Here is a 27,039-nt window from a genome sequence, read left to right as displayed (position 1 = left end):
ACATCACATATGAAAATTGATCAAAATTGCACCGTGTTAAAAATATCGATACAACTAACTATTTTTCAAATAAATTAAAATTAATTTTAATTAAAATAAAACATTTAATTGATAGAGTTTAATTTTACCATCTATTTATTGGTTTCATATCCAAGAAAAATAAATAATCAAGAAAATTTAACATATCTAATAATATCGTATAAACAGTCGTAAAAATGGTATTAAACAATATCTTTAATCATAAGTTACTAAAATGAAAAAATGAAGACTAGCAAACACTAATTAAGATACATTCAACTCACAAAAAAAATTCACATTCTAATTAAATAAGTTTACAATTTAAATATTATTTATGTAAAATATAAATAAGACTATTTTAAAATATATTAGGAACTAAAAAGTAATAACTTCGGCTATTCATGAAAATTGTATATAATAAATAAATTTAAATTTAAATTTAAAAGTACAAATGGATAAATAATAATACTTATGTTAAAATGAGGAATTTAATGACATTTACCAATATTCCTTTATAATAATTATTAATAATCAATGCAGTGTAGCTGTAATTAAATATGATAAATAAATTAAAATTAACATTTTAATTGTAAAGTATTTAGAAAATAGTATTACGTTAGTAATAAGGACTATTTAGTAATGCCATTAAGTTTAAATATACTCTAAAATAGCATAATGCTATTAAATATTTAATTTTTCAATGTATATGTTATCAGTGTCTAAAAAATGATTTTAGTTTTAAAACAAAGTGGTAGTAATATTAAGTATCATATTTACTAGCTTATATTTTTAAATTATAAGTAGGATTATCATATTTATATGATTTATTAATTTATGGTAGAGTACATAAGTCATAACACATTATCAAACAATAGTAAACAAATAAATATATAAGTACTTATAATAAAAAAAATTATAACAAATAAAAAAAAAAATAGTTAGGTATGAAATTAACATATACTTAATAGTGATTGGACGCACATTAGTTTTTCATTATTAACCGTGAGTTAAAACTACCAGAAAACATTTTTTTCTACAATAAATTTTAAGTAGAACAACAAAGGAAAAAATTACCAGTGTTAAAAATGTTAATAATTTTAACAAATACAAAATGTAATAAAAATTTGTAATATTTTAATGTTTATATATAGTAAAAGTTATGTCTAACTTCTACAAAAAAAATTTAAAAACAAATTTATCAGTATCAAGAAATTACCATGAAATTTTAATTTATATACAAAGTAGTGATAATCAAAGAAAGTTGGGTTGTGTTAATAAAAATGCTATTAAAACATAGTTTATACACAAATATATAAGTACATAGAATGTCTAAAAATATTAATTGGTCAATTGATCATATTCAAAATCTAGAAAATCAAGTCAATTAAAGCCAGTTCTCTACAATAAAGGTAACATTATATGAATTATTTATAATATAATAATCACTTACTATTGAAAATATTTATTAAGATTTTTTTTTATAGGTAGCTTTTTTAGGTAACTTAGGTTAAGAAATTACCTTATTTTCAAATAAATATTGTTCAAACAGATCTTTTCTAAAATAATAAATATAAAATTTTGACAATATCAAATTAATCAACATCGGATGAATATCGACCTAAAAAAATTGTCTTCAGCATATTTCCAACTTCACTTGGATCATGTAGTGCTTCAGCTAACATTTTTTCTACGTTTCTCATAATAACCATTCTTTGATAATCTAGCAAAGGATATTCAATTTTTTCAACAGAACCAGCCTAAAAAAATTAAAATTCCATAAATATTTTGCTTTGTTTATGCTTTAAAATAAAAATTTTTACTTTGAACCAAAAGTTTATTGAAACTGTATAGCCTCCATGTTTTAGGGATTCAACATGATGGAACCAATACATAGGTATATATAAGACATCTTCAGGTCCAACAATTACTTCATATCCACATGCTTCTTTGAATTTTGGAAATTTTGTGAAATCTGGGTTATCAAAATCCACCTAAAAGTATATACTTAAATAATTTAGTAACATAAATATTTCATTTTCTAAGTTATATTTTTTTATTACTTGACTTTGTCTATCATAAGGATGATGAACTGGATGTGGATATAGACATTCAAATTGACTAGGTGGAAATAAAATAAATCTTTTATAGCCTCTAATACTAGCAAACATATTTTGTTGCTCATCATAGTGACAAGGAGTAACATTACCTGTATCAAAAATTCAAATTTCCATGTATAACTGTATGACTGTACTTGTATTCAATAATACTAAACTAAATTAAAATAATATAAATAAATATATGAATATAATGAATAAATAAATCAATTAAGAGTACTATTAATTAAAAATTAAAATGAAAACTAAAGCTATAAATATATCATACAATTTTTTTATCTCTATAATATATTTACAAATAACAATTCTAAAAGTAAAAATTAATTGGTTCTTAAATAAATAATAACTGTTTAAAATGGATTAAAATATACAAAATATTAAAAGTTTAGATTTTAAATATATCAGACAATGTAACGATAAGTAAGAAATTAAACTAGAAATTAAAAAATAAAAGAATATATTTAAAAACTATTTATTTTTTACTTTTAATTATAGTGTAGACATTTATAGTGAATAATAAACAATCTTCACATTGTTCAAATTTTTACCACCAGAAATAAATTTTGTAATTATAATAATTATTAACATTTATATATAAATATATTTTTATTAAAGCTAATAATATTGTCATTAAATATATATGTTTAGGAATATAAATCTCTCAAGTGTGAATGTAGAAAGGGGAATATTTGAAAATTATGTTGAAAGTTAATTGTTCAATAATTTGAATAGAAAAAAAAATAATAATCCATTTCTATATTATACTAGTCAATATTTTATTATTTTATTTAAATTATACCTTCTTGTGCAATTAGAATGAGGTTTGATGACAGTGGACCCCATTTACATATTTTTTGTTTTGACATAATCCAATCCCAATTAAACATAACAAAATCTCGAACAACATGTTGGCCAATTGTATTATTTAGTACTTGTTGCAGATATAATCTAAAAAATTTCAAATATTTTTTTTTTTCTATTTAATCAATATAATAATAAATAATTATACAAAGTATTGTGGTTATATAATTCTTGTAAACTAAAATACTTTATATTATTTCTATAGAAACAAAATAACAAAGCTAGCTATATTATATTGTTTTCGCTAAAAAAATTGACAGATTAATCGTGGATGCCTATGTAAAATATACATTATATTTGAATAGTTCATGGGTTTTGTAATAAAAATAATATGGATATTGAAGACGAAATTATTAACAATATAGATTTATCAGACTTTAAAGAAGAAAATGATATTTTTGGTTTTGAAGCATCGAAAAAAAAGGTTTATATTGTCCAAGAAAATAGACGAATATCTAATTTAGAAGCTAAAATTAGATATTTTGCAAATAGAGTGTTTATAAACAATGGTGATTCATATCATGGAAAATATATTATACAAGTAAGTATATTTAATCAATTATTTATTTATTTATTGAGTATTTATAACTTAATATGACATCATACCAAATTAATAACATTATCGTTTTATCATTTTTTTTTACATTAATCGTAGTTACAATTAAGACTAGATATTAAAAGTTGCATTTTTTTTATAATTAATTATTTGAACAAATAAAATGTTTATATTTTAGCATAATTATTAATAAAAATTGAAATTTCATATTATTTATTTAAATTAAAGGAAATAAACCAGATGATTTTTAAAAATATTGAGTACATTGATCCAAACAACCAATTAATTGAAAATATTAAAATAGATGAAATAATTAAACAAGAATCAAATTTTAAAAACCAACAACATAGTCAAAATATAATATTAAAGCAAACTTCATCAACACAGAATAAATCAATCTTTACTAAGTCAGAAAATAATATTAAATCTTCTTCTGCAAACAATTATATAGAAGAAAATAGAAACTTAGATAAAGCATACATCAAAGAACATATTGACAATAATAATGATTTAAATTCAATAGTAAACATGGACACTTTACCAATGAATAATACTTATAAATCTACAATAAAATTAAATAAGCATGAAATAGAACCATTAAAATATGATTTACTAGCAACAGTAAAAAACAAATTACACATCAATCATGAAAAAGTATGATTCAAATGCCATTTAACTTATTTTGAAAAAAAATAATTTTCTAATTTTAGTATAAATATCTGAACCATATAAAAAAATTGATTATTCCAAATAATAAGAAGTTATTATTAAATGAAATACAAAAATGTGCAGTAGTTGTGTATGATATTTCTTTGGATAAAAATCAAATAGTTGAAGCCAAACAAGCAATACAAAGTAATTTTCAAAATTTTAAATAGTACAGCTATTAATTAAAGGTTATAATTATATACATTTTTTTTTTTTTAAATACTTTTCTCATGAAGAAATCTTAAAAGAAATACATTTTATAAAAAATAATCCAAAAAGTCTTGTAGCTAAACACAGTGTGCATAGAGTGTTTATTCTTATTTCAAGTATACAAACATGGGCTTTAACTACTAAGAAAGAAGTAAGAAATTGTATTAAATACATAAAATATGTTTAAATAATTTTTAACTGAATACTTAACATTTTTAAACAAGAATGAAATTACAATCACCCAAGCTGATTATAAGAATCGAATTTGCCACCCAAATTTTCAAGCATTTTATGACTTAGAAAATTATTTATTGTTGCTGAACGATAAAGTAAGTATGAAATATTAAAGTTTATTTCATATAAAATCTGGTTTATATCTTATAGTACAGTGGATATTTTCATGGAATAGTCTTAGCACCCGGTCTGGTTTATGGTCGTGGAGAGAAAACATTAAAATATATTTTTAAAACAGCTTTTAATAGTACAGAACAACTATTGATACCAAAATACAACAATAATTTACCAATCATACATGTAGACAATTTGGCAAAGTTGAAAAATTAAAATTATCACATTGTTAACAATCAAATTTATGATTTTATTTGCTTTAGAATTGTAAAAAATTTAATCATACATCATGATAAATTGACAACATCATATATAGTCGGTGTTGAAACATCTAGATTTAGTCTTCGGGATATAACAGAGGCTATTAAAGATAAAGTTCAGAAAACAAATTATGTGTATTGTAATTACAGCACTTTATTTTTAAATACAAGTGTAACAGTAAGTTTTATTTCACTGTAAAACTTAAGTTTTTATAAAAAAAAAAAATCTGTAATTTATTAACAAATAATAATCCATAATAGCTTAATAAGTAAAATAAAATAAAATAGTAATGTAATTTATGGTTCTTCGGTATTAAGTTTGTTTGGTAATAAACTAAAATACATTTGTTATTCAAACGTGGAATATTGAATGAAATATGAACAAGTTTAATTTTAAATCTATTAAATCAGTAATAAAATAACCTAGTGAGAGGGTAATCAAATAAGAGTAAGTAATAGATAGAATATACACTTTAGGCAGTTTTTAGGTTCACCGTAAAGTTTGATAGTTATATAATATTAATATTAAACTAACATAGATATATTTATAAAAAATTAACATAAAAAATTTAATGTTTTAACCGTGCATTCAATTTAATATAAAATTTAATAAAACAATATAACTTTGTTCCAAGAATGAAATTTGGAGAATGCTGAGGCATTGCAATGCATTTTTACTAAATTAAAAATTGTAATACACTGGCTAAATTTTTTAATTTTTTAAATAAATTCATATATTATTTTGGTATATCGTGTAATTTAAAAAATTTCACTAGATTATAGTACTTATCCCAAAAATAATTGTATTAACATGCTTAACATTTTTAAAATAATAAATATACAAAGATAACATCACTTATCATTAATTTATATAATTTTTAATTATTACAGCAAACTGTTTATGACATGGTTACAATGTCTATTGAAATACTTCCAGTGATGGACAATTATATAACACAATTTATACAGTCAGATAAGTCTATTCCTCGAATTATAATTGAAACTCGTGAATTAATATCTGAATACTTATGCCAAAGTTCTGAAGTAAGTTTAAAATTATCATAAATAATTATAAGTTAATATATTTATATAATAAAAATAAATAGTTGATTTGATGTTTGAAATGTTAAAAGTAAAAAACATAACAAAAAATTAACATTTATTTTAGAAGCAAAATATAATCATCAATGGACCACATGAAATTGCAAAATTTGCCCAAAAACTGGCTCATACATATAACCTTAACTTTATTGATCCAGTAAAAATTAGTGAAGATTTTTTGAATACATTAGTAAAATATAATTGAATGATATTTTATTTCTTGAAATTTGATTTATATACAATTTATTTCATTAAGGAAAACAGTATTGAAGATATTGTTTTGCTAATGAGATCAGAAATATTTACTAATAATGAGTCAACTCAACAAACACCTACTAAATTTAGTAATATAAATAATGATGAAATAAATCAAGAAAAATTAAACAAAATACAATTATTGGAAGAGCAAAAGAAATATTTTAAACATAATGGTCAAATTTCTAATATACATTTATTACCGTAAGTTTATTTGTAATATATAATAAATAAACAGAAGTAAGTATTAAATAATAATATGCTTAGATTAATAAAAAATAAGATATTAAACAGTACAAAAAATAAATGTGGTTATATAATTAGTAATTTTCCTGAAAGTATTGAACAAGCTCAAGATATTTTTAATCTAGAACAATTAGTATTAAATAAAGAAAATAATACAAAACTTATCAAAGATGATATCCATCCAAGTATGACTTATGAACTTTATATAAAATAATAAATGTAAAATGTGTAATATATTTAGCAATTATTATTGATGTGATTATGGCTGGGAAGAATGTAACAAATAATTTCACACATAACTTAGTACAGGAACCAAAAAAATTAGATTTAAATACAAAATTATTATTTGACGACAAATTAAATAGATTACATGAATGGTTTAATATAGATTCTAAGTATTCTGAAAATGAAATAGCAAAATATGTTTTAGAAAATGAGTAAGGATATAATATAATATTATTAAGTAATAGTTTCTCTAATCATATTTTTAGTAACATAGAAATAAGAAGGAATCGCAAAACAGTTGATTACTTAGAAGTTTTATTTAATCCAAAAATGTTTAAAGAGTACATACTAATCACTCAAAATAATTTCATATTGTTTGATCAAAAAGAATTTGACAAATTGTTTGATTCAATTTTATTTAGTATACCAATACAAATAAAAGGTCTGAGCATTTTTTTATTTAATTAAAATATATTATTTATTCAATTATTAATTTATCAATATATTTAGTAGATAAGAAATCTGAAAACGAGGTCAATTTAATAAAATCTAAGATCAATAAAATTAATGGTACATTTAATACTCTTCAAACAATGATTTCAAATATAATTATAGAAAACGAAGAAGTTAACGAAAAAAGTGTAAATAAAATATAATAATTTACAAAGTTAATTTAAATAGCCTTAAATATTTTTATTGCACATATAATACTGTAAAAAATATTGCAGAATCAATTATTGAAAGAAACAATAAAAAAGAAGCATTTACTTGAAAACATGAAAGTAGTTAATTTTCTTATTGAATGTATAAATCCTATATTAGTAAACGGTATACTGGAAATTATGAAAAAAATGCCTAGTGATCCAACTGATTTTTTGGCAAGTAATTTTTGTTTAAACATAATAAAAGTAACAACATTGTTTTGTGTACCAACCATACTTACTGATTCTATTAAAATTTTAGGTAGAATATATTTACAACCATAATATGTACAATCCATGTGTTTCTTCACCATTGAATAAAAAATCAAAAGTAGCTAACAGCCTCAACAAGCACCTGTTATGATTTACAAAATATCAATAAACTAAACAATGCTTGTGTTTATTATATTTATTTTAACTGTAAATTAGCAAACAGTGAACAAATTATACACCAAAAACAAATTTCAATTATGTGTCAGTTTTTTTTAGTAATATTATAATTTATTATACTCAATTTGTTTCACTATTAGAGCTATAAGTATTAATATATTTGTATAATTATTTTCAGTAGTCTAACAAATTATCTAGTAAAGAAACTTTAAAAGGACTACATAACAATTTATACATTTTTAATGGTATTGTATTATTAAAGAATAATTAAGTTTGAAATAAATTAATAAGTTACCACTATTATTTTAAAATCTTTACACATTTTTCTTTTTAAGCATGCATTTCTATCAAAATTATGTATAAATAGTTACAAGTTGTATTACCTGGAATCTCCTTTTTTCCAATTTGTTATTTTATCAGCAAACTCTGAAAAAATCATAGGACTAGGTCGACTAATTGGCTTGAATGTCATATTAGGAGTAATTTTCTTCGGATCATAATACTTAAATTTATGATTTTTTGATACTATAACATTGCAACATACTGAGCTCATATGTTGTTTCAAATAATCTAAATCCCATTTCAATACACGAGAAACTAATTTTGATCCTTTGATTAATACAGGATACTATAATTAAAAAAATTAAAAATAAGTTTAATTTAAAACTTGTCAATTTACTTAAAAGTTCAATATGAATCCATATAAACTATTAAACAAAGTACATATTTTTTTCTCCACTTAAATTGAAATATTGTGAAAAAAATAAAAACATAACATCGAATAATTCCAAACATCAATAACATCAGTAACAACATTCTCTAAGGATCAATTTTTCTAGAATAACTATGATATAAAGTCTAAAAATAATACATCATAAATCTAACAAGTTTTAATTTATCTTTTGGTTTTCTGAAGAATAATTCTAAGCAGCTTTCTATTTACTTCAAGTTTTAACATTAATAAAATTTTTATTTGCCTTGCTATATGTTATCATAAAATTAATGGTTTGATTCATCAAAGAAAATTAATTTAAAAGAATTTTATTAAATAAAAATCAATATATTTCATTATTTTTTTTTTCCTTTTCATTTTCGTATACCAAGGATGGACTCATATTGTACATAACGTTACAACACGCACTTACATTATTAGTAAGATGCGAGTCCAATTTAGGATCATCATACTGTAATGTAGGTATTTTTTCCAGTTTGATGTTGTACTTCCTTAATTGATTTTCATTCCACCCCGCCATCAAGCTGGATTGGTAAACAATAAGTAATGAACAATAACCGGTATACGTAATTGCGAAGGAAAACAATAGCCACAATCAAACGTAACAAATATTTTCAAGTTCACTGTTAAGAATGGGTAATAATCACAAGTCTGTAATAATGATTAATGACGGTAATAAAACCACAGTATAAGACCAATGAACTACGTGCAAATTCGCATAAAATCTATTTACTATAATGATGTTCGAGTCGGCCGGAAACGTTCCTCGATGTTTAAGTATTGGTTCTACATTAAGATAAATCTGTTATCTATAATACTAATTCTGGTCTAAAATCAGTCGGATACTCCTTGATAATATCAAGGATCATATTATGGTCTTAAATTTTCAAGTTCAGAGTTGAAAACAAAGAAAATTATTGATAACAATATCATGAAAAAATCATAAGGGAAATAAGTTAATATAAATAGTAAACATCAGGTATTTCTATAATGCGGAAAGTGTTACCTTTTGATGATACGTTTTAATGTTTTTTGAATGTATAAACCTGTAAATGTTTGACATCGAAAGTAATACAATTATTTAACAATGAATTAGTTAATGGTGTTAAAGTTTAGTGTTATTTGATACCTGTAAACTTTTCAATATTTTTTTTAAATATGTCTGATATTTTCAAATCTGCACTAGACTACTTTAGCAGTAGTTTTTCAGCTGAAGATAACGATTATGTAGGTTCTAATGTAGAATTAGGTAATGTTAAGCTAAAGATAAAAAGACTTGTTGCTGAAGGTAAGAGCAAAAATTGTAGAACAGCTGTGGTTGGAAACAAAATTTTATTTTATTTTTTATAAATTAATATTCTAGGTGGATCTGGTATGGTATTTGTTGCTCAGGCTCAAGATACTGGAAAAGAGTATGCGTTGAAGGTGATTAAATTCTTACAATATTGTTTAAAAGGTTTTTAAATTATGATATGAGTGATAATAGTTGGGGGCGGTTTTATTAGTTATATAACCAAAAGAAGAATTTTTTAAATTACTAATAATATTTTATTTGTTATATATTCTAAAATTTAAATTGAAGTATTTTATCTTGAGATGTATTTTTCTAAGTTAGGTAATCTGTTATATACATTTAAAATTAGAAATAGAAATTGGTTCATCTTGACTACAAATTAAAAGTTATGGTATGGTATATATTGTTAAAAATGATCATGAAGACCTATCATTATCTGGGCGGAACTAGACTTTTCACAAAGGATTATAGCCCTACATATATATAAATAGGATTTGATCCGTTAAAAATAAATAAATAAATATATATATATAGTAAGTTATAGTTATAGAAATAAAGTTAAATTGTATAACAATTGAAGAAATAAAACAACATATTTATAGTTAATATTTATATCCTTATATATATATTGCATAAAAGCCAATATAAAATATAGATATAGATTGATCATATTTTTCTATTGGTAAACAAAAAGTTTAGGATTCTTAAATGATCAAAACATTTTTTGGTATTTTAATAAACTATTTGCTTTCTATTGATTTTTCTTGATATTGTCAATAATTTTATAATTTACTGTATTCTATGAATTTAATAACATTTTGTTATATTTTTGTTATATTTTATTTCTTTAATAATTACTACAAGTGAGTCTAATATTGTATGCAATTATGTATACTTTTTTATTTTTTAGAAATTACTTGCAGCTGATGATGATGCTGATAAAGTTATTCTCCATGAAATTGATGTACTTGTAAGTAATTTTGTTTTTTTAAATAATTATTTAGAGCTATATTTTTAATATTTAATTTTTTAGAAAAAATTGTCTGGTCATCCAAACATAATACACTTTATGTCAGCAGCATTTACCAGTAAAATTGATTCACCTCGAGGATCAAACGAGTATCTTATCCTTACTGAATTCTGTCCTGGTAAATATTTATTTTATTTAAGTATCATATTTTTATTAGTTAAACAGATGTATTATATATTTTATTCTATTTTTTTATAAAGGTGGAAATGTAGCGGAGTTATTAGCAGCTAGAGGAAAACCTTTAAATCGGAATACTGTTACTTTAATATTTTATCAAATGTGTTCAGCTACACGTCATATGCACTGTCAAAGCCCACCTCTTATTCATAGAGATTTAAAGGTTTGTATATTTTTGTCTTGCATTTAAAGTTAATTTTATATTTATTTATTCATAAACTCAATTTTCTATTTATTAGATTGAAAATTTCTTGATCAGTGATGATGGTAAAATTAAATTATGTGACTTTGGGAGTTGTACAACAAAAGTTTACAAGCCAGATGAAAATTGGACATCACAGCAAAGAGCAATTTTAGAAGACAAAGTAATGATTCAAAAATAATTCTATATATATATAATTGATTTATTGATGAAATTGATATGAATTTTTATTACAATTTAATCTCATTCAATACATATTAAAAGTTATTTAAAATGTTTAAATAATTTTCTTTGATATGGTTTTTATAGTATTTAAGTATTTATTATATTTATGATGAAATATATATATATATATTTATTTTATAATTAATAATATTATTGTTTATGAATCTTAATTTGGTTTAATTTTATTTTCTTAGCTTAATCAATGTACAACTCCTATGTATCGAGCTCCTGAGATGATAGATACTTGGTCTAATCATGAGATTGGTACTGCTGTTGATGTATGGGCTTTAGGTTGTGTTTGCTACACTCTATGTTGTAATCGACATCCATTTGAGGATTCCAATAAATTAGCTATATTAAATGCTAGATTTTCAACTTCACAAATAGAAAGTTCATATTCAGATTTTAATCCAATAATAAGTATGTTTACTATATTTTTAATAAAAAAACATATTATTTTAGTAAATATATCTAAACTTTCTTTTTTTAGAGGGATGTTTGCAACCTGATCCTTCGTTAAGAATGTCAGTTTTTGAAACACTAAAACATATTGAATGTATTAGAGACACATATAAAGTGAATATTGAATTAATAGATGTTAACAAATTGAAATCTGAAGGAAGACCTATGGAACCTGTTGGATCTAATGTTCCCACTGTTCCTCAACAACCAATAATAACAAAGTATTTTTGAATGTTTAAATTTTTAATAATTTCTGTATAATTTGAGCTGAAATAATATATATACATAAATTATTCATAGACAAGCACCAGCATCCATTTCCAATTCGGGTCTATTCTCTCAAATTCGTGGAGGAGCTGGTAGTTTTTTAAAAAATTTAAAAGACACTTCAAATAGAGTAATGCAAACAGTTCAATCGTAAGTATTTATAGTTCAATTTTTTATAGGGAAAATCTAAATTAAATCATTTTTAATTAATCTATTTGTTTATGGTCTATATTAACCATTCAATTAATTATTAAAAATTGTTACTTTAATTTATTTTAAGATTCTAGTGAGAAACTAGATAGTGATTATAAAAATAGTGATTAGAAAAGGGTCATTTTCATAAAAAAATAGGCAAACAAATATTCATTACAAGTTGATATTTCAGCAATCAAGCAACAATTTTGTAATAAATGTATATAAATAATTATAAAATGGAATAAATGTAGTTGTACCAGGTTCTATTAAATTTAAGTGGTTTGTATATTTGCTCCTCAATGTGTATATCATTGATGTGATATGAATATTTGAATAGTTCTGCCAAAAAAGGTCCTATATCATTTTTTGTTCATGACTGATCCAACACATAAACTCTTTTATACAACACTGTTTCAATTTAATGAATCTAATCATTTTATATTTTAACCAAAGTATGTTATATTTTATATCAGCAATAATTTCATTTTTTATTAAATCAACAAATATGATGCACCTATATATTCTAATAATTTTTTGATTTTCATATTTTCTGATGGAAGAAGTGATCGTCACTCCAAAAAACATTGTAGTTAATAATATTAAGTTCAACTTCGCTTTTCGGCGCTTTTGTAAAGTTGAGATATTCAACGGAATCATTAATTTGTATTGCATGTGTGGTGAACCATTTTATGATTTTTTTAATATATTGTAGGTATAAATTAATAACCATTATCAATAGCTGCGTCGATAAATAGAAAATTCATTTTTTTATATTCAGTAAATAATTATTAGTAACACTTTTTTTTTTATAAAAATGATGTTATTTTTTATTACCTTTCTATTTTCAAAGTCTGTGAAATACTATTGTTTGTCTTATAATAATTTACTATTGTTATTGTCATAACCTATAATTCTGTAAAACAAATTAACTATGGTAAAATAATCAGGGAATGTTGTGATAAATGGATTAGGTGGCTGTGTTTTTATCGCTTGGTTTTTGGCAGTTTCATACAGTTCTTAAAAAAGATACCACTACCAGCCTTCAACCAACTATTCCTAAACTCGAGTTTCACACAGCTTGTTAATCCTACTATATGCCACACCAAGCATATGAGGCTAATGATTCTGTTGTTGAATCTTCCTTAAAATAAAAAAATAAAATAACACAAAATAATCTTAGTATATTTATTTGCTGTACGTATAATTTTTGACAGTTGATAATGGTAAGAAAAATATTAAATTGCAATAAATCTAGGGTGAGTAGATAAATTATTGTACTTAATAATTTAATAAAGTATTTAAGCTCTTAAAATAAATAAGTTGGAAATAAACTGAAATTTATTGAATTGTCTTTAAAATATATAAGATTTTGATAGAATTTTTTATTGTATTGAATTTCTATATGTTTGAAATATTTATTATTATAAATAGGTCTGTCAATGTGAAAGCTGGTGTTGATATGGTATTCATAACATCAAAACTAGCCATTTTAACAGTTCCTCAAGATACCAACTCTGAAAATCTTGCTTCATTCTTAGATTCTAGACCATGTCGCCTGTATAATACAACTGGACAATCATATCCTCGTACAATTGGATGTTCAACTGTAAATTTTGTATTTTTGTTTAATATTAAATTGTTTATGTATAATTTTTTTTGATATTTAAATTTTAAGGTAATAGAAGTTCATCCTAAAACAAATACGTGTCCTACTTTACATGAAATATATGCTGTTTGTGATGATATGTATAATTTTCTAACAAAAAGTTCTACAAATCTATGTGTTATTGCTCAGTCTACTGTAATATTTTTAATTAATTTGTTACTAATTTAGTTTTTAATTTAAATTTTGTGTATGTAGGAAAATTGTGGGACTTCTACGTTATTAGTTTGTGCATTTTTATTGTACATGAATGCATCAGATACTACTGAAAATGTTAGTACTGTATATGCTGTTAAGAAGTTTGCACTTATTCTACAACCCTCAGAAACTAGGTAAATATTAAAATCTATTAACATTTTTTATTTCTCGTTTTATTACTTCGTAGAATAATTTAATATTTAATAGGTATTTAAATTACATGGCTACTGAGCAAACACATAATGTTGATTCAATAAATATCAGAAGAATCATTATGGAACCTGTTCCTCTATTTAATAAAAATCGGTAAGAATTTTTTTGAAAATAAAGTTTGTTTATTACTTATACATAAATCTTTAAAAATTATTTTAATATTTTATAATTATAATTAAGCGATGGCTGCCGTCCATTTATAGAAATTTACGAGGGTTACAATAAAGTGTTGACTACAGAACAAGAATATGAACGATTACAGTCTTATGATATTTCTAATGGAAACGTAATTAATCAAATTTTGTTTAAGTATTAAACAATTAGTTTTTGTTTTAAATTTTGATTTAGGTATCAATTGCATTGAAATCATTACCTGCTGGTATTCGAAATGATATCACTCTTATTGCATATCATTGTAGACAGGTTCTTGGACGTCCGATACCAATTAAAATATTTCAATTACAGTTGCATTCTGATTTCCTTATGTTTCCAGATGGTGAAGATATTGTTATTGATTTCACAAAGTATTATATTCCATTACTATTTTATGATATAAAATTAAATACTTAAGTAACCAATATATATATTTATTTCAGAGGTGAATTAGATTTCTTATCAAGTTCTGAACATTATCAGAGTAATATGTTTCATGTTAAAATTGAAATTGAACAACATAAAAACGGAATCTCATTGCAATACAAAACCAGAGATAGTAGTAGAAAACCTGATGCACTGTTTTCAACAGAGAATGAAAAAATTCAGTTTCAAAATTTATTTCCAATAAAAAGCAAAATAGTTAAGACATCATCAATTGCTCCTCTAAAAGTATTACGTTAATTTAAATATTTTTCATTTATGAATTATTTTATAGTTATTATTATATTTTTAGGAATCATCAAATGTTCCTACTCGTGTAGCACCACCAAGGCCAGAATTACCTCCAAAGGTTGAAGTTCAACCAAATAAACCTAGTGAAGGGCTGTTGTTAAATTTCTCATCAGTCTCGTTAGATGATGAACCAGTAATTACACCGAAACAAGATAATTTATTTGATTTACTAGGAACTGAATCTGAAAAGACTGAATCTAAAGACTTATTTGGAGGTTTTGTTGATGCAACAAATACAAATAATGATATATTATTTGATCCATTTATTACAAAAGCTAGTTCTAATGTAAACAACAAATATTAAAGGCAATTTTAAATAAAAATTATTAATTTTACCATAATTTAATTTAGGATGGTGATTTGTTGAATTTAAACGAATCTAATGTACAAAAGACACCTAATTCATGGCTTGACCAATCAGTTCCTTTGAATATCAATAAACCTAATCGTAAGTAATTATCTGTCATAAAAAGAATGTATTTGAGACCTGTATCATTTTATTTGTACATATACAGAAGTAAATGGAGATAATATTTCAAATGGCAGTTTTACATCTACAAAATCTAATGTTGCTGATTTTGATTTTTTGAAAACTGAAAGTTGGATGAATTTTGCAAGCCATTCTCAAACAAGTAATTTTATTCACTAAACAAATTTAATTGATATTAGCAATTTATTTTGTATCTTAAGGTAGCCCTACGAAATCGGACAAATTACCAACAGATTCCTACCATAGAGGTATAAACATTGAACCACAAATTACAAAACCACCTGCAAATTCTGAACGAGATATTTTTGGAGATCTGTTAGGAAGCCAAGGTTATACATTTAGCTCAAAATTTAATCCAGGTCCAAAAACAATAAATGAAATGCGCCGAGAAGACTTGGTTAAAGAAATTGACCCTGAAAAATTAAAAGTAAATTTTATGTAATGTTATTATCATTAATATTTCTTAAAAATCTATTTTATTTAACTAGATTATGGAATGGACGGAAGGAAAAAAAGGAAATATTAGAGCATTACTTGGTACTTTGCATACAGTATTATGGGAAGGTTCTGGATGGAACTGTAATCTCAGTAATCTTGTCACTCATGCTGATGTAAAGAAAGCATATAGAAAAGCTTGCCTTGCTGTACATCCTGATAAGGTAAAAATATTATATAAATTATTAAAGATTATGTATATAATGGATATTTAATTAAAAAAACTTTAATTATAATAATTCGGTAATAACATGATTTTATTTTTATCATGTATCTCATTTCTTTAATCTCTTTACTAATTATGTTCTTATCGTTAATTTATATTCATAACCTGATAACCTTAAAGACAGAAAGGAAATAATTAATAACAATAATTGAATGTTAAATGAAGTAAGTAATCACTTGGAAGATGTCGTGGGGAAAAAACTGAGAACACTATTTAAATATTGTCATGTATGCATGTAATAATTATATTACAAAACATAGTAAAAATATTTTGATTTTTCTAGCAAACTGGAACTAGTAATGAAAATATAGCAAAACTAATTTTTGTGGAATTAAACAATGCATGGACAGAATTTGATGCTAAATCAAGTTAGTGAGTTCTATTTTCTGTAAATAACTACTAAGAATAATTTATATTTATGTCCAAATATTAGTTTAATTTTAAGCAAAAGAATAAAGTATTTATTTTCCTATGTTTTTAAAATTGTTGTTTTATAGGGCATTGTTTTATTTATTATTATTTTAATGGATTATAGTTTATCTTTACTACAAATTTAAAAATGATTACCATAAATTATTTCAATTATTTTATTCCTACCTATTTTGCCTAATACTTTGTCTAGTCGAAAGTCCAATACTGAAATAGATATAAATCACTTATTATTAAGTAATTATCAGTATTCTGGTCACATATACATGACAGTTTAATAAAAAATCAAATCATACCATTTATAGTAAATTAAATTGTTTCTTAATTTAATTTTTATGTAATCTTAAAGTGTATACGTATTTAAATAAAAACTAAATAATACTAGTAAATTATGATTTTTTTTTCGCTTCTGTGATTAAAAATTATCCTGTTTAAATAGTTGCAATAAATTTTTTATTTGAAATAAAATATTAGGTATGGAAAATGTACAAATAAAAATGTTATTACTTTTATTATAACATTTAAATTTCATTATATTATCATAAAATATTATGGAATTTTACTTTAAAAAAAATGGTGTATTAATACTCATTTTATTCTTGTTAATTATATATTATTATATGTTACATAATAACTATGTTGTATAAATATTACAATTTATTCTTTGTATTTCATAATTAGTTTATTAATGTGCTTAATATTTTACATAAAATAATATATATGTTGAAAATATTTTGGTGGTGTTATTATTTTAACATTTTTAATATTGCCTAGTTATATGACTTAATTGATAATAGTTTATTTTACTAATTTCTTGCGATTAAAAACAAATTTTAGTGACAAAATTATATATGAAAATAGTGACATATATTCATGTAGTATTATATTTGTATTAAAAGAAAAAGAGAAAACAATTTTAAATTTTTATTTTTATTTTTTCACAATAAGTTGCAATTTTATTTGCTTTGTATAAACCTGATGATTAATTAATTTTTAATTAAAAACCGGTCTTTTTTTTTTACAAATATAATAATACTCTAGACTAAGCATTAATTTATTTATTTGTGTATTTAAGCTATTTTTTTATTTATTTACATACTAATTTACAAGTATTAACCATTTAATAATTTTTAATTTTAATTAAATTTTTCATTATTTTTTTGGTAAAAATAGTTAAATTATTTAATGTTTAGTTATTCTCAATTATTTTAATATCATTATTGACTGTACATATTTTACCACTCACATAGTTAATCAATTTAAGTCACATTCAATATTCTCAATTGTAAATTGTGACAATAAGCAATATTAATATATTTATAACCATTATTTATTAATGAGTTGCACAAATTACTTGTTATTTCAGAAAATATTTAAAACCATCCCTATGTAACACAATTATGCTAAAAATAGTAAAAATAATAGGATTACAAGTATATTTATTTTGAATTTAACAATTTAATCTAACTAATTCTATGACAATAATAAGCGATTAGCTCTACGGAGATCAAATTCTTCAATGGGTCTAGACCTAAAAAATATGTGAAAATATTTTCGGCGCCATATAAGCAAATTTTGAGGACACCACTATGCTGTAACTGGTCTACTGATACATCATTAATGGCGTATTTTTTGGAGGGAGGGAAAGTCCGAATCTTGACCCACTAAAAAAAAAAAAATATCAAAACGCCTTAATAATTTAATACGTAGATAAAAAGAAAGAACATTAATTTATTGTATGGTAATAAATAACTCTTTATTTGTATTTATAATAATAATAGAATAATATAATTATTAATTCATAACACTCCCACAAAATATTCGAAATTACACTACTGTACATCATTCACTGTATCTAACAAATGATATATGTACATATTTCATGATAATATATAAAATGCATTATTTAATATGATTAAGAAACAATTTATTAAACAATATGTACATGGATTAATTAAATTACAGTAGGTAGTCTTTAAACAACAATTTCAATACTTGCTATATTGATATGTAAACTCAATATTTACATGTATTTTCTATATTAGTTAACAGTGATAACAATTGTAGTTGTATGTTCTTTTATTGTTATCCAATTTCTATATAGGTAAAAAATAAAACATAACAATCAAAAATACAGTCTAGCTATACTAAGTAAAATTTAAAAATTCGAAACTAATGTAAAACACAAAATGCCTTACTTCAACATGATTCTTAAACTCTATTTTTAATATATATATATTGTAGATATAATTTTTCAAATGTTAAGTGACAAATAATAATAATAATAATTATCTGTTATATATTTAAATTAAAAAAAATATATTTATATATATGCGAAAACATCATGAATATGGCTAAAATAATAAAATTGTTAGGGTGGCTTATAGTTCAAACGAAAACTTGTTTTTTAAAACCATAATCGGTGTAAAGTTTTTACACAAACTGTGACATACTATCTAAAATGGATACTAAAATAAAACATATAACTAAAAAAATATATTGGTCGAGCTGATAAATCACACAGCAAGACTTTATGTAAACTAAGAAAAAAAGTGGGAAAGGTATAGGTGAAATAAAAACAATTTTTCTGGTGGTGCGTGGCATATTTAATCAGACTGATTTACGATAGTAACCTAACGAATTCTTAATTACTCGAGACTCTCGTTAACTATAATATTAATACCTATTATTTTTTTTTTTTTTTATAAATATTTTGATTTTATTTAATAATATTGTATATCGTAGTATAAATCGCTACTCGATAATAAAACCTTCCAATGGTTTTTAAACTTAGTTCACGTACGAGATACCTCGTAGACACCTACGTATTAAAATATAAACAATGGTGAGGAGTTAGGACTAGACTAGAAATGCAGGAAAGAGGGCTCTAGGGGAATCGGCTCTTTTTACATAATATTATTCCTTACTTTTATATTTTATAAAGAAATATATTACGTGTACAACCTAAGTAAGTTAAAACTTTGAAGTAGGTACGTGAACTTAATAACGATCATTATTAATTTTTTTAACAGCTATATATGTTATGTTTAACTGGTATATATATATATATATACATATATTTCAGAACAGCTTTCGATGGGTTTGATTTGTATAGGTATGTAGCTAATTAATTTGCTACGCTTAAGATATTTCGAAAAAATAATCAATAAGTAAAAAAGTTTGTAAACATTTTATAAAAATGTTACATGATGGATCAAACTTTCAAAAATATTTATACTGATAATTTATATCGGAAGTAGAGATGTACCTAATGTATATTCGAATAGGTCTGCCGTAAATAATTCAAATATTCGAACATTCGAATATCAGTATTCGATGTTACAATACTTATTATTATTAAACGTTTTGTGTTGCGCGAAAACCTAAACGAATAATTTTCGTTATGTATTGTATTGTAGCATCAAATACTGATATTCAGATGGTTGAATATTCAAATATTATTATTTACGAATTATTTACGCTAAACCTATTCGAATTCGAATATTCGAATAATTTCCATCGCTGGTTGGAAGTATTGGTATTACAAGTATAGGCTCTTGATAATTTGAAAATCTGTATAACTTGAACAAATGTTTGATCCTTTGAAGGTACATCTGTAATTTGAAGAAAACTTATGTATTTCGGTCCTGCAGTATGTAAGACATTCTTAAATCTCATTTATTTTTGACCAGAATCTCTATAGTTCAATTGTTTTAAATTAATATAAGTTTAAATAAATTTTATTAAAAAAAAAGAGAAGTATGGATCAACTTATGTACTCGTATTTATATTATTGTGTTGGGTTAAAGATTATTCGTATTATTTATGATTTATCACCACTTTAAGTCTCAGAAATGAGCGGATAGGTGTCGTAATCAAGTAAAACATAGTCTGTCTGAAATTAGGTATCGCAGTCATAGAATATAATTATTATTACCTATTATATTATTCTATTATTATAATTAAATTCTATGGCAATGTATAAGTGTTTGTCGCTATCTGTAAAAAAAATTGAAGGCGGCAGTTGGAGCAGATAAAAAAAAATATTAGTCGCTCTACGTTTCTGTATATCAATATTAATTAAATATATGTATATGTTAATAAAAGTGTTCAACACTCTTTAATTTGAGTTATTTTTTTCTCTTTCAATAGTTCAGATTCTCACAGAATTGAAAACCTCTTTAACTCGAATTTTCAGCTTAAACCCCTGATATCCAACTACCGAGAGTCTATTGTACTTTGTTATTGGTACCTATTGAAACATTGTACACGAGCGTTCAATGGGCGGAAGTATCTGGTGACAAGGTCCATCCGTGGGGGGGGGGTTATTCGAAAGTACTTATAGTAATCGACGCGATTTTTAAACTGTTGTGTTTGAGTTGATTCACTTAGATTGGATACGTGCGATCCATGTAATTCTAGTCCGACAATCATGAACTTTCGTGTTGTGCAGAGTTTTCACGAGGAAAAGCGAAAAGATACCGCAATTCAGTCGATAGGTGGGGTAAAATGGGGGTGGGGTAGGGTACACATATAATTATTTCATATCCTCCGTATATAGTTGAGTGTTGTTCCGTACGCTTCGGTGCCGCTGAAATGTATCTGATCCAAAAACCGATTCGCTACCGCATTTGAGCCGAAGACCATAAGTCGATAATGCCATAAACGCGCCATCACAAAGCGTTGCTGAATCATTATATTAGAACACGGTTTAGTGCGTGTACTTACACCAGTATTAAGTAGATTTTGCGGCATATCGAACACGGCCTTTGGCCGGCCATGTCTCTACAATATTTGATTTATTTTTTATTCTCCGCGCGTATGTACACTTCGTGTTGCGTGGCGACGGACCGAGCGCACGATGCGGGTACGAGTTGATTAGGAGTCGGCGACGGCGGATGGACTAGAATAGCCGATACAACGGCCTGACAAAGTTCCGGTGAAACTGTCTGCCGTATCGGTTCCAGTCCGTGTACAGGCCGTTGCGGCTTCCCTCGCCCGTCGCATCAGCCGTCGAAGACCCGAACGAGCCCAACGAGCCCAGCACTCCCAATGGTCCATGATCGTTGAGCATTTCCATGCACCCGCCGCCGTAACTTCCGTGCTGCTGCGGATCGCCGAAGTGTCCGCCGCTACCGGTCGGGCCGACGTTAACGTTAGTGCTCTGCAAAACAACCGGTAGTAAAAACCGACCCGAAGCCGCTTCCGTATCCCGTCTCCGACGCTGGCCGTGACCTAACAGGCACTGCAGCAACAGCCGTTTTTTCAGCTTTTTCATCTTGAGTTTCCCGTGATGGGTGCGCGAAAGCTGTTCTATCGCCGCCGATGATAATGGTCCCTCCGAGTAATAATCGTAACCGTGGTCGGCCTGCAACTGCCGCTGTTGTTCGAACTCGACACCGTTGGCGTAGCAGACGAGATGCGCGCACACGGCCCATGCGATCGTCACGGTTAGGCTCTGCGAAAAAACAATCGATTTATTGTTCCGTTCGCAGTAAACGATCTTATATTTACAATGCGCGGAACACATAAATCAGTGCGTAGTGTCGTTGAAGCTATCGAACGTCGTAATGTATTACTTAATACCAGAGTTGGACGAGTATTATTTTTTATGTCGAGTTCAACATTTGAGTATTTCAAAAATGCAGAATACTCGAGAAAAAAGTCGAATACTTGAAATAGGTCATCCATTTCTATTTAATATTATTATACAAGTGCATGATTTCTGCATGTAAGTGTACATTGTAATAATTGCTCAAATCTACCAAGTCTTAGAGATTTTGGGTTACGGCATTATTGGAATAGTGATCAGTAGGGTTAGGATTGTATAGCATTTGTATATTTCTTATGAGATGCTTAAAAAATAGCAGAGTAAGCTAAAAATGTGTTTCATGATATAAAGAACTCAAATAAAAAAAATTATATTGCTTTTTTTGCATATTTTGCGTTTTTTAATTTATAGTGCTTTTTTTTTAGATTTGTTGAGACTTTTTTGCCTTTTACCCAATACTCGACTTGGAAAAATTAAAAAGAGGGACTCTATTTACTTTAAAAAAAAAATAGCGTTCCTGAAACTTGTTAAGCGTTATAATTATAACATAATAATAGTAGGGGGACGCTAAAATTTCTAAAAATTAGTTGGGGTACTCCTTCCCCTTGCGTCCCCCCTCAAGTCGAGCACTGCTTTTACCTGTGATTTAATCAAAATCAGGCATATTTTATAAAATTGTATTTCGGTAAACGTGTTTTTTGATTTTTGTTAATCGAATTTTCAAGATTCAAAATTTTAATTTTAATTTTAAATTAAATTATTAATGTATAGATTAAGTAAATAGACCGATTACGCTGATGCAACTCTGTACAATTAAAGTGATAATGTATAGGTAGGTATAATATAATACAGTAATTTCGTTTTAGTTATTTGGTTCTAATTTTTATTATCTGCTGATTTTGTTGGTTTTTTTTGTCGATTTCCACTAAATCTACTAATAGCCGATTATCAACGAACAAGTGTAGAATTCGCTTTATACAGTCCACATTCGTCTCGTGTGCTCGTATAAAATTATTAAATAATAAATTTCCTTTTTTTTGTTGTTTTTATTGAATATTTTTAGAGCTTATATTATAGCGCATATTTAAGCTATTTTAAGTGCTATAAAATCCCAACCCTAGTGATCAGTTATTTCAGAGTACTTCATTGATGGTAAACATTTTCGGTACTCGATCAGAAAATCAATGATACGCAAATAAAAAAATTATTCGGTATACGAACAGGAGTGTGAACATTTTATATGGTCGATTCCCCGACCCAAATAAATTGTTCAACAGTCAAATTCAAAACCAGTGCTCACCCAGCTTCCTCTTCAAAATTGCACCATTCTCTAATAATGGCGAAACCACATTAAACTGTATACATTTATGTATATTGATTTACGATGTATTCATCCAAATCATTAAATAGTATTTTGTATGTGTATACATAGGCAAGCATGTAGTCAGGGGGTGGGTCCATTTGACGTTATTAAATTAAATTAGTAGTATCGTATAAAAACGCTAAAATCCTAAATATCTGTAAATTAAATAACAGATATTAAATTTAGAACTATATCGTTCAAAAACTTCGAAATTTTTTTATAAAATAGTAACGGATTTATTAACTTTATACTGATGTGCATGTATATTATAATTTATTATCGAAATTTTTTTATAAAATAGCAACGGATTTAATAACTTTATATTGATTTGCATGTATATTAAAATTTACTATCGAAATTTTTTTATAAAATAGTAACGGATTTATTGACTTTATATTGATTTGCATGTATATTATAATTTATTATCGGAATTTTTTTATAAAATAACAACTGATTTGTTTTGTCAACGGGTTCCTTACCGTGATGTTGACCCGAATGACGGCAACACGTGCCCAAAATACCCCAAGGGAATAAATGGATTTTGTATGACAGACTGGGTGACTTTAGTACGAATAAGAAAACAAGAATGTGCCTTTTTGTTAAATGACGGGCCGTAAAGCGCCGACGTACTATTATAAATAAATACTAATAACATACAGCATTAGGGACGAACGCCCGCGGGGTGGAAAATATAAAGCTAATAATACTAATAATAAACATAATACAAATTATATAAACAGAGAAGCCGTATCGGTATATTAATTTACGAGAAATTTTCTAAATATATTTTTTATAGACCATAATAGGACCTACAATTAAAGTTCTATACAATTTTACGCTATATATTATAGTTTATACAAAATATGTTAAAATTTCCTATTTTTTTTTTATTTTCACTATTTTAGTAAAAATTCATACTCAATGAGGAACCTCAAGATATCAATATATTTATTTTTAACTCCACACACTTTTTTTTTTGATGTATATACACATATTTTAAGAGCTAATACAAGTTTGATTTGAAAAAAAAATAAAATTCGTTCCACTCTACTGTGGGGGCTGAGCATAGCTACAAATATAGAGGAAGGTTAAGCTATATTATAACGACTGTCTGATCACATCGGCTGTTGGTAACCAAATAATTCTTGAAATAAATCATACAAATATAAACATACAAAAAATATAAGTATAAAATATAAATATACAAATCACAATCAATCATACAAATATGAGTCAAACATTTAATAACATCAAGGATCGTACATAAAAATAAAACTATTATATGAGATTTTATCTAATTTTATCTAATCTGTGATAATATTGATCAAACCCGTCCAAAATAACGAAGCAATTTCAACTAAAAAACATAAAGCAACACAAAAAAACAGGATCATGAAATTGTGCCGACGACCATCCGGCAGGTACTCAACCATCAGCTGAGGAGCCAACAAATACATGGTCGCGAGTTGATGGGTCAAATATATACTATCGTTAATTAAAAAATTATAATAATAATACACTAAATTATTAAAAAATAGAAAAACAGTATTGGAAATATTTGTAGTATAATATTTAATATAGTTTAAACTAAAATAATTAAAAATAGTTTTATATTCAATTTATGCTTTAACGCTTAGAGTATACATTTAATATTAATCAATGGCAACACCTTTTAAAAATTCATCAATCGTTCATTTTGTATTGTCTGTGGGATTTATTAGCTTATATAGTAGCTTAATAGTAAATAGGATTGTATAAGTTTAGACATATTTTTTTACATATATATTTAATAAATTATGTAAAAATTATAAAAAAAATATATTTATATATCGACACGCTGATCGTCAATCCCATATATCATCGGCTTAATGATTATTGGTCCATAAACAATATCCCTAAAAAACGCAGCACTCACATTTTCTAGTTACTAATCGTTGATCTACAACGTTTGCGTTATTCGCTCACTTAGAAATTAATACATATAAACAGATTTTCTCGGTAGGTTTCGAAATTTTTAAGGTATCTACAATATATCGTACCTACTCTATAACTTATACTGTAATAGTTTCTGCATGTTTATACTCACCTTCGTATATATATATTAGTAAATTTATCAACAGATCGATTAGTCAGTGAATATGATTTATACGTTTATAAGTGCATCCCTTATACTGTTACATAATAAGATATATATTTATACACATCAACTTACCACACTTCTCATTGTAATAGTATGAATGATTCTGCACACAAATGATATGTAACCAGACTAACAATTCGAGCGCACACTATAAAGACTTTCACGAACGAGTATTATCTGCACGCTTGTAGATGCACACGAGGAATCAACTCGTCATTTCGTATGTTCCGTCTTTTAATACAATATTGTTATGCAAGTCTACTGGGTGTAAGCACGAATACCAGTTCAACCCACATGTATGATAGAATTAACGATTTGGCGTGACCCAGTGACTTCGATACCAATATGTGTGCTCGTGTGCGTAGGCACATTACATCATTTAGATGATACACAAATGAATTGGCGAATCAAAACAAAACTGTTCAAGTGCTGCAATATTTTGTCAGCTACATTCACTGTACGTTTTTAAATACAAGAAATTCTACACAAATCACTTTTCACTTTTTCATTAATATCATATTATGGTACATTGTATTACATGTTACATTCATTGCAATCATATAGTTATTGCAACAATTTTTCAAAGCATATGGTACCGAGTTGTTATAAAGTAGGTATAAGTAGTATATGAATCTTCAAACGACACTAATATACTATCAAACAGTCATGAACAATGTGGTTTAGTAGTTTTCTGTTATTTTAAATGTTTTCGAAATTTAAGCTGTTGAACAATATAACATCACAAATAAAACATTTTAAAATAGAAGACGATTTTATTCGTGTTTTTAAACTTAACAGTTTTTAC

General features: G+C 25.2%; 5 protein-coding genes across 7 annotated transcripts in view; 3 read left to right on the top strand and 2 right to left on the bottom strand.

Moving 5' to 3' along the window:
* Positions 1-1,420: 1,420 nt before the first annotated feature.
* LOC112686794 (hypoxia-inducible factor 1-alpha inhibitor) lies at positions 1,421-9,537 on the bottom strand. Of its 3 annotated transcripts, XM_025559226.1 has the most exons (7): positions 9,460-9,537; positions 9,139-9,377; positions 8,377-8,621; positions 2,932-3,080; positions 2,079-2,224; positions 1,839-2,009; positions 1,421-1,775 (listed from the first exon to the last, which is right to left on the bottom strand). In XM_025559226.1, the coding sequence occupies exons 2-7, from the start codon at positions 9,244-9,246 to the stop codon at positions 1,611-1,613; spliced, it is 984 nt and encodes a 327-aa protein (XP_025415011.1). In that variant the 5' UTR covers positions 9,247-9,377; positions 9,460-9,537; the 3' UTR covers positions 1,421-1,610. The 3 variants fall into 3 exon arrangements, with proteins under 3 accessions (XP_025415011.1, XP_025415010.1, XP_025415012.1); XM_025559225.1 differs by having other exon boundaries at positions 9,139-9,481; XM_025559227.1 differs by lacking the exon at positions 9,460-9,537 and having other exon boundaries at positions 9,179-9,264.
* Positions 3,310-6,506, top strand: LOC112686799. Its single transcript, XM_025559233.1, has 3 exons — positions 3,310-3,534; positions 5,967-6,119; positions 6,244-6,506. The coding sequence occupies exons 1-3, from the start codon at positions 3,325-3,327 to the stop codon at positions 6,379-6,381; spliced, it is 501 nt and encodes a 166-aa protein (XP_025415018.1). The 5' UTR covers positions 3,310-3,324; the 3' UTR covers positions 6,382-6,506.
* LOC112686796 lies at positions 6,753-7,967 on the top strand. Its single transcript, XM_025559231.1, has 6 exons — positions 6,753-6,862; positions 6,919-7,114; positions 7,169-7,344; positions 7,416-7,543; positions 7,631-7,780; positions 7,866-7,967. Exons 2-6 carry the CDS (start codon positions 6,939-6,941, stop codon positions 7,965-7,967), a joined length of 732 nt encoding a protein of 243 aa, XP_025415016.1. The 5' UTR covers positions 6,753-6,862; positions 6,919-6,938.
* A 169-nt stretch (positions 9,538-9,706) lies between the features above and the next one.
* LOC112686791 (cyclin-G-associated kinase) overlaps positions 9,707-27,039 on the top strand; it is a 30,889-nt gene continuing 13,556 nt past the window's right edge. Inside the window, exons 1-22 of the mRNA XM_025559223.1 lie at positions 9,707-10,014; positions 10,090-10,151; positions 10,931-10,990; positions 11,054-11,168; positions 11,251-11,390; positions 11,467-11,592; positions 11,849-12,074; positions 12,145-12,337; positions 12,417-12,533; positions 14,010-14,184; positions 14,254-14,379; positions 14,440-14,573; positions 14,647-14,745; positions 14,833-14,938; positions 15,001-15,176; positions 15,249-15,477; positions 15,542-15,826; positions 15,892-15,988; positions 16,056-16,172; positions 16,231-16,457; positions 16,519-16,689; positions 17,035-17,119. Of these exons, the coding sequence (XP_025415008.1) occupies positions 9,885-10,014; positions 10,090-10,151; positions 10,931-10,990; positions 11,054-11,168; positions 11,251-11,390; positions 11,467-11,592; positions 11,849-12,074; positions 12,145-12,337; positions 12,417-12,533; positions 14,010-14,184; positions 14,254-14,379; positions 14,440-14,573; positions 14,647-14,745; positions 14,833-14,938; positions 15,001-15,176; positions 15,249-15,477; positions 15,542-15,826; positions 15,892-15,988; positions 16,056-16,172; positions 16,231-16,457; positions 16,519-16,689; positions 17,035-17,119 (3,196 nt within the window). The 5' untranslated portion in view covers positions 9,707-9,884. The remainder of the gene's footprint in view (positions 10,015-10,089; positions 10,152-10,930; positions 10,991-11,053; positions 11,169-11,250; positions 11,391-11,466; positions 11,593-11,848; positions 12,075-12,144; positions 12,338-12,416; positions 12,534-14,009; positions 14,185-14,253; positions 14,380-14,439; positions 14,574-14,646; positions 14,746-14,832; positions 14,939-15,000; positions 15,177-15,248; positions 15,478-15,541; positions 15,827-15,891; positions 15,989-16,055; positions 16,173-16,230; positions 16,458-16,518; positions 16,690-17,034; positions 17,120-27,039) is intronic.
* On the bottom strand, positions 21,252-26,463 carry LOC112686798. The gene is made up of 2 exons (XM_025559232.1): positions 26,307-26,463; positions 21,252-22,638 (listed from the first exon to the last, which is right to left on the bottom strand). Exons 1-2 carry the CDS (start codon positions 26,316-26,318, stop codon positions 22,084-22,086), a joined length of 567 nt encoding a protein of 188 aa, XP_025415017.1. The 5' UTR covers positions 26,319-26,463; the 3' UTR covers positions 21,252-22,083.

Source organism: Sipha flava, unplaced genomic scaffold (genome assembly GCF_003268045.1).
Source record: "Sipha flava isolate LNK unplaced genomic scaffold, YSA_version1 324_pilon_pilon, whole genome shotgun sequence".
NCBI classification, from domain to species: domain Eukaryota; kingdom Metazoa; phylum Arthropoda; class Insecta; order Hemiptera; family Aphididae; genus Sipha; species Sipha flava.
The sequence above is the reverse complement of the archived record's forward strand: the minus strand, read 5'-3'. Positions and strand labels throughout refer to the sequence as shown.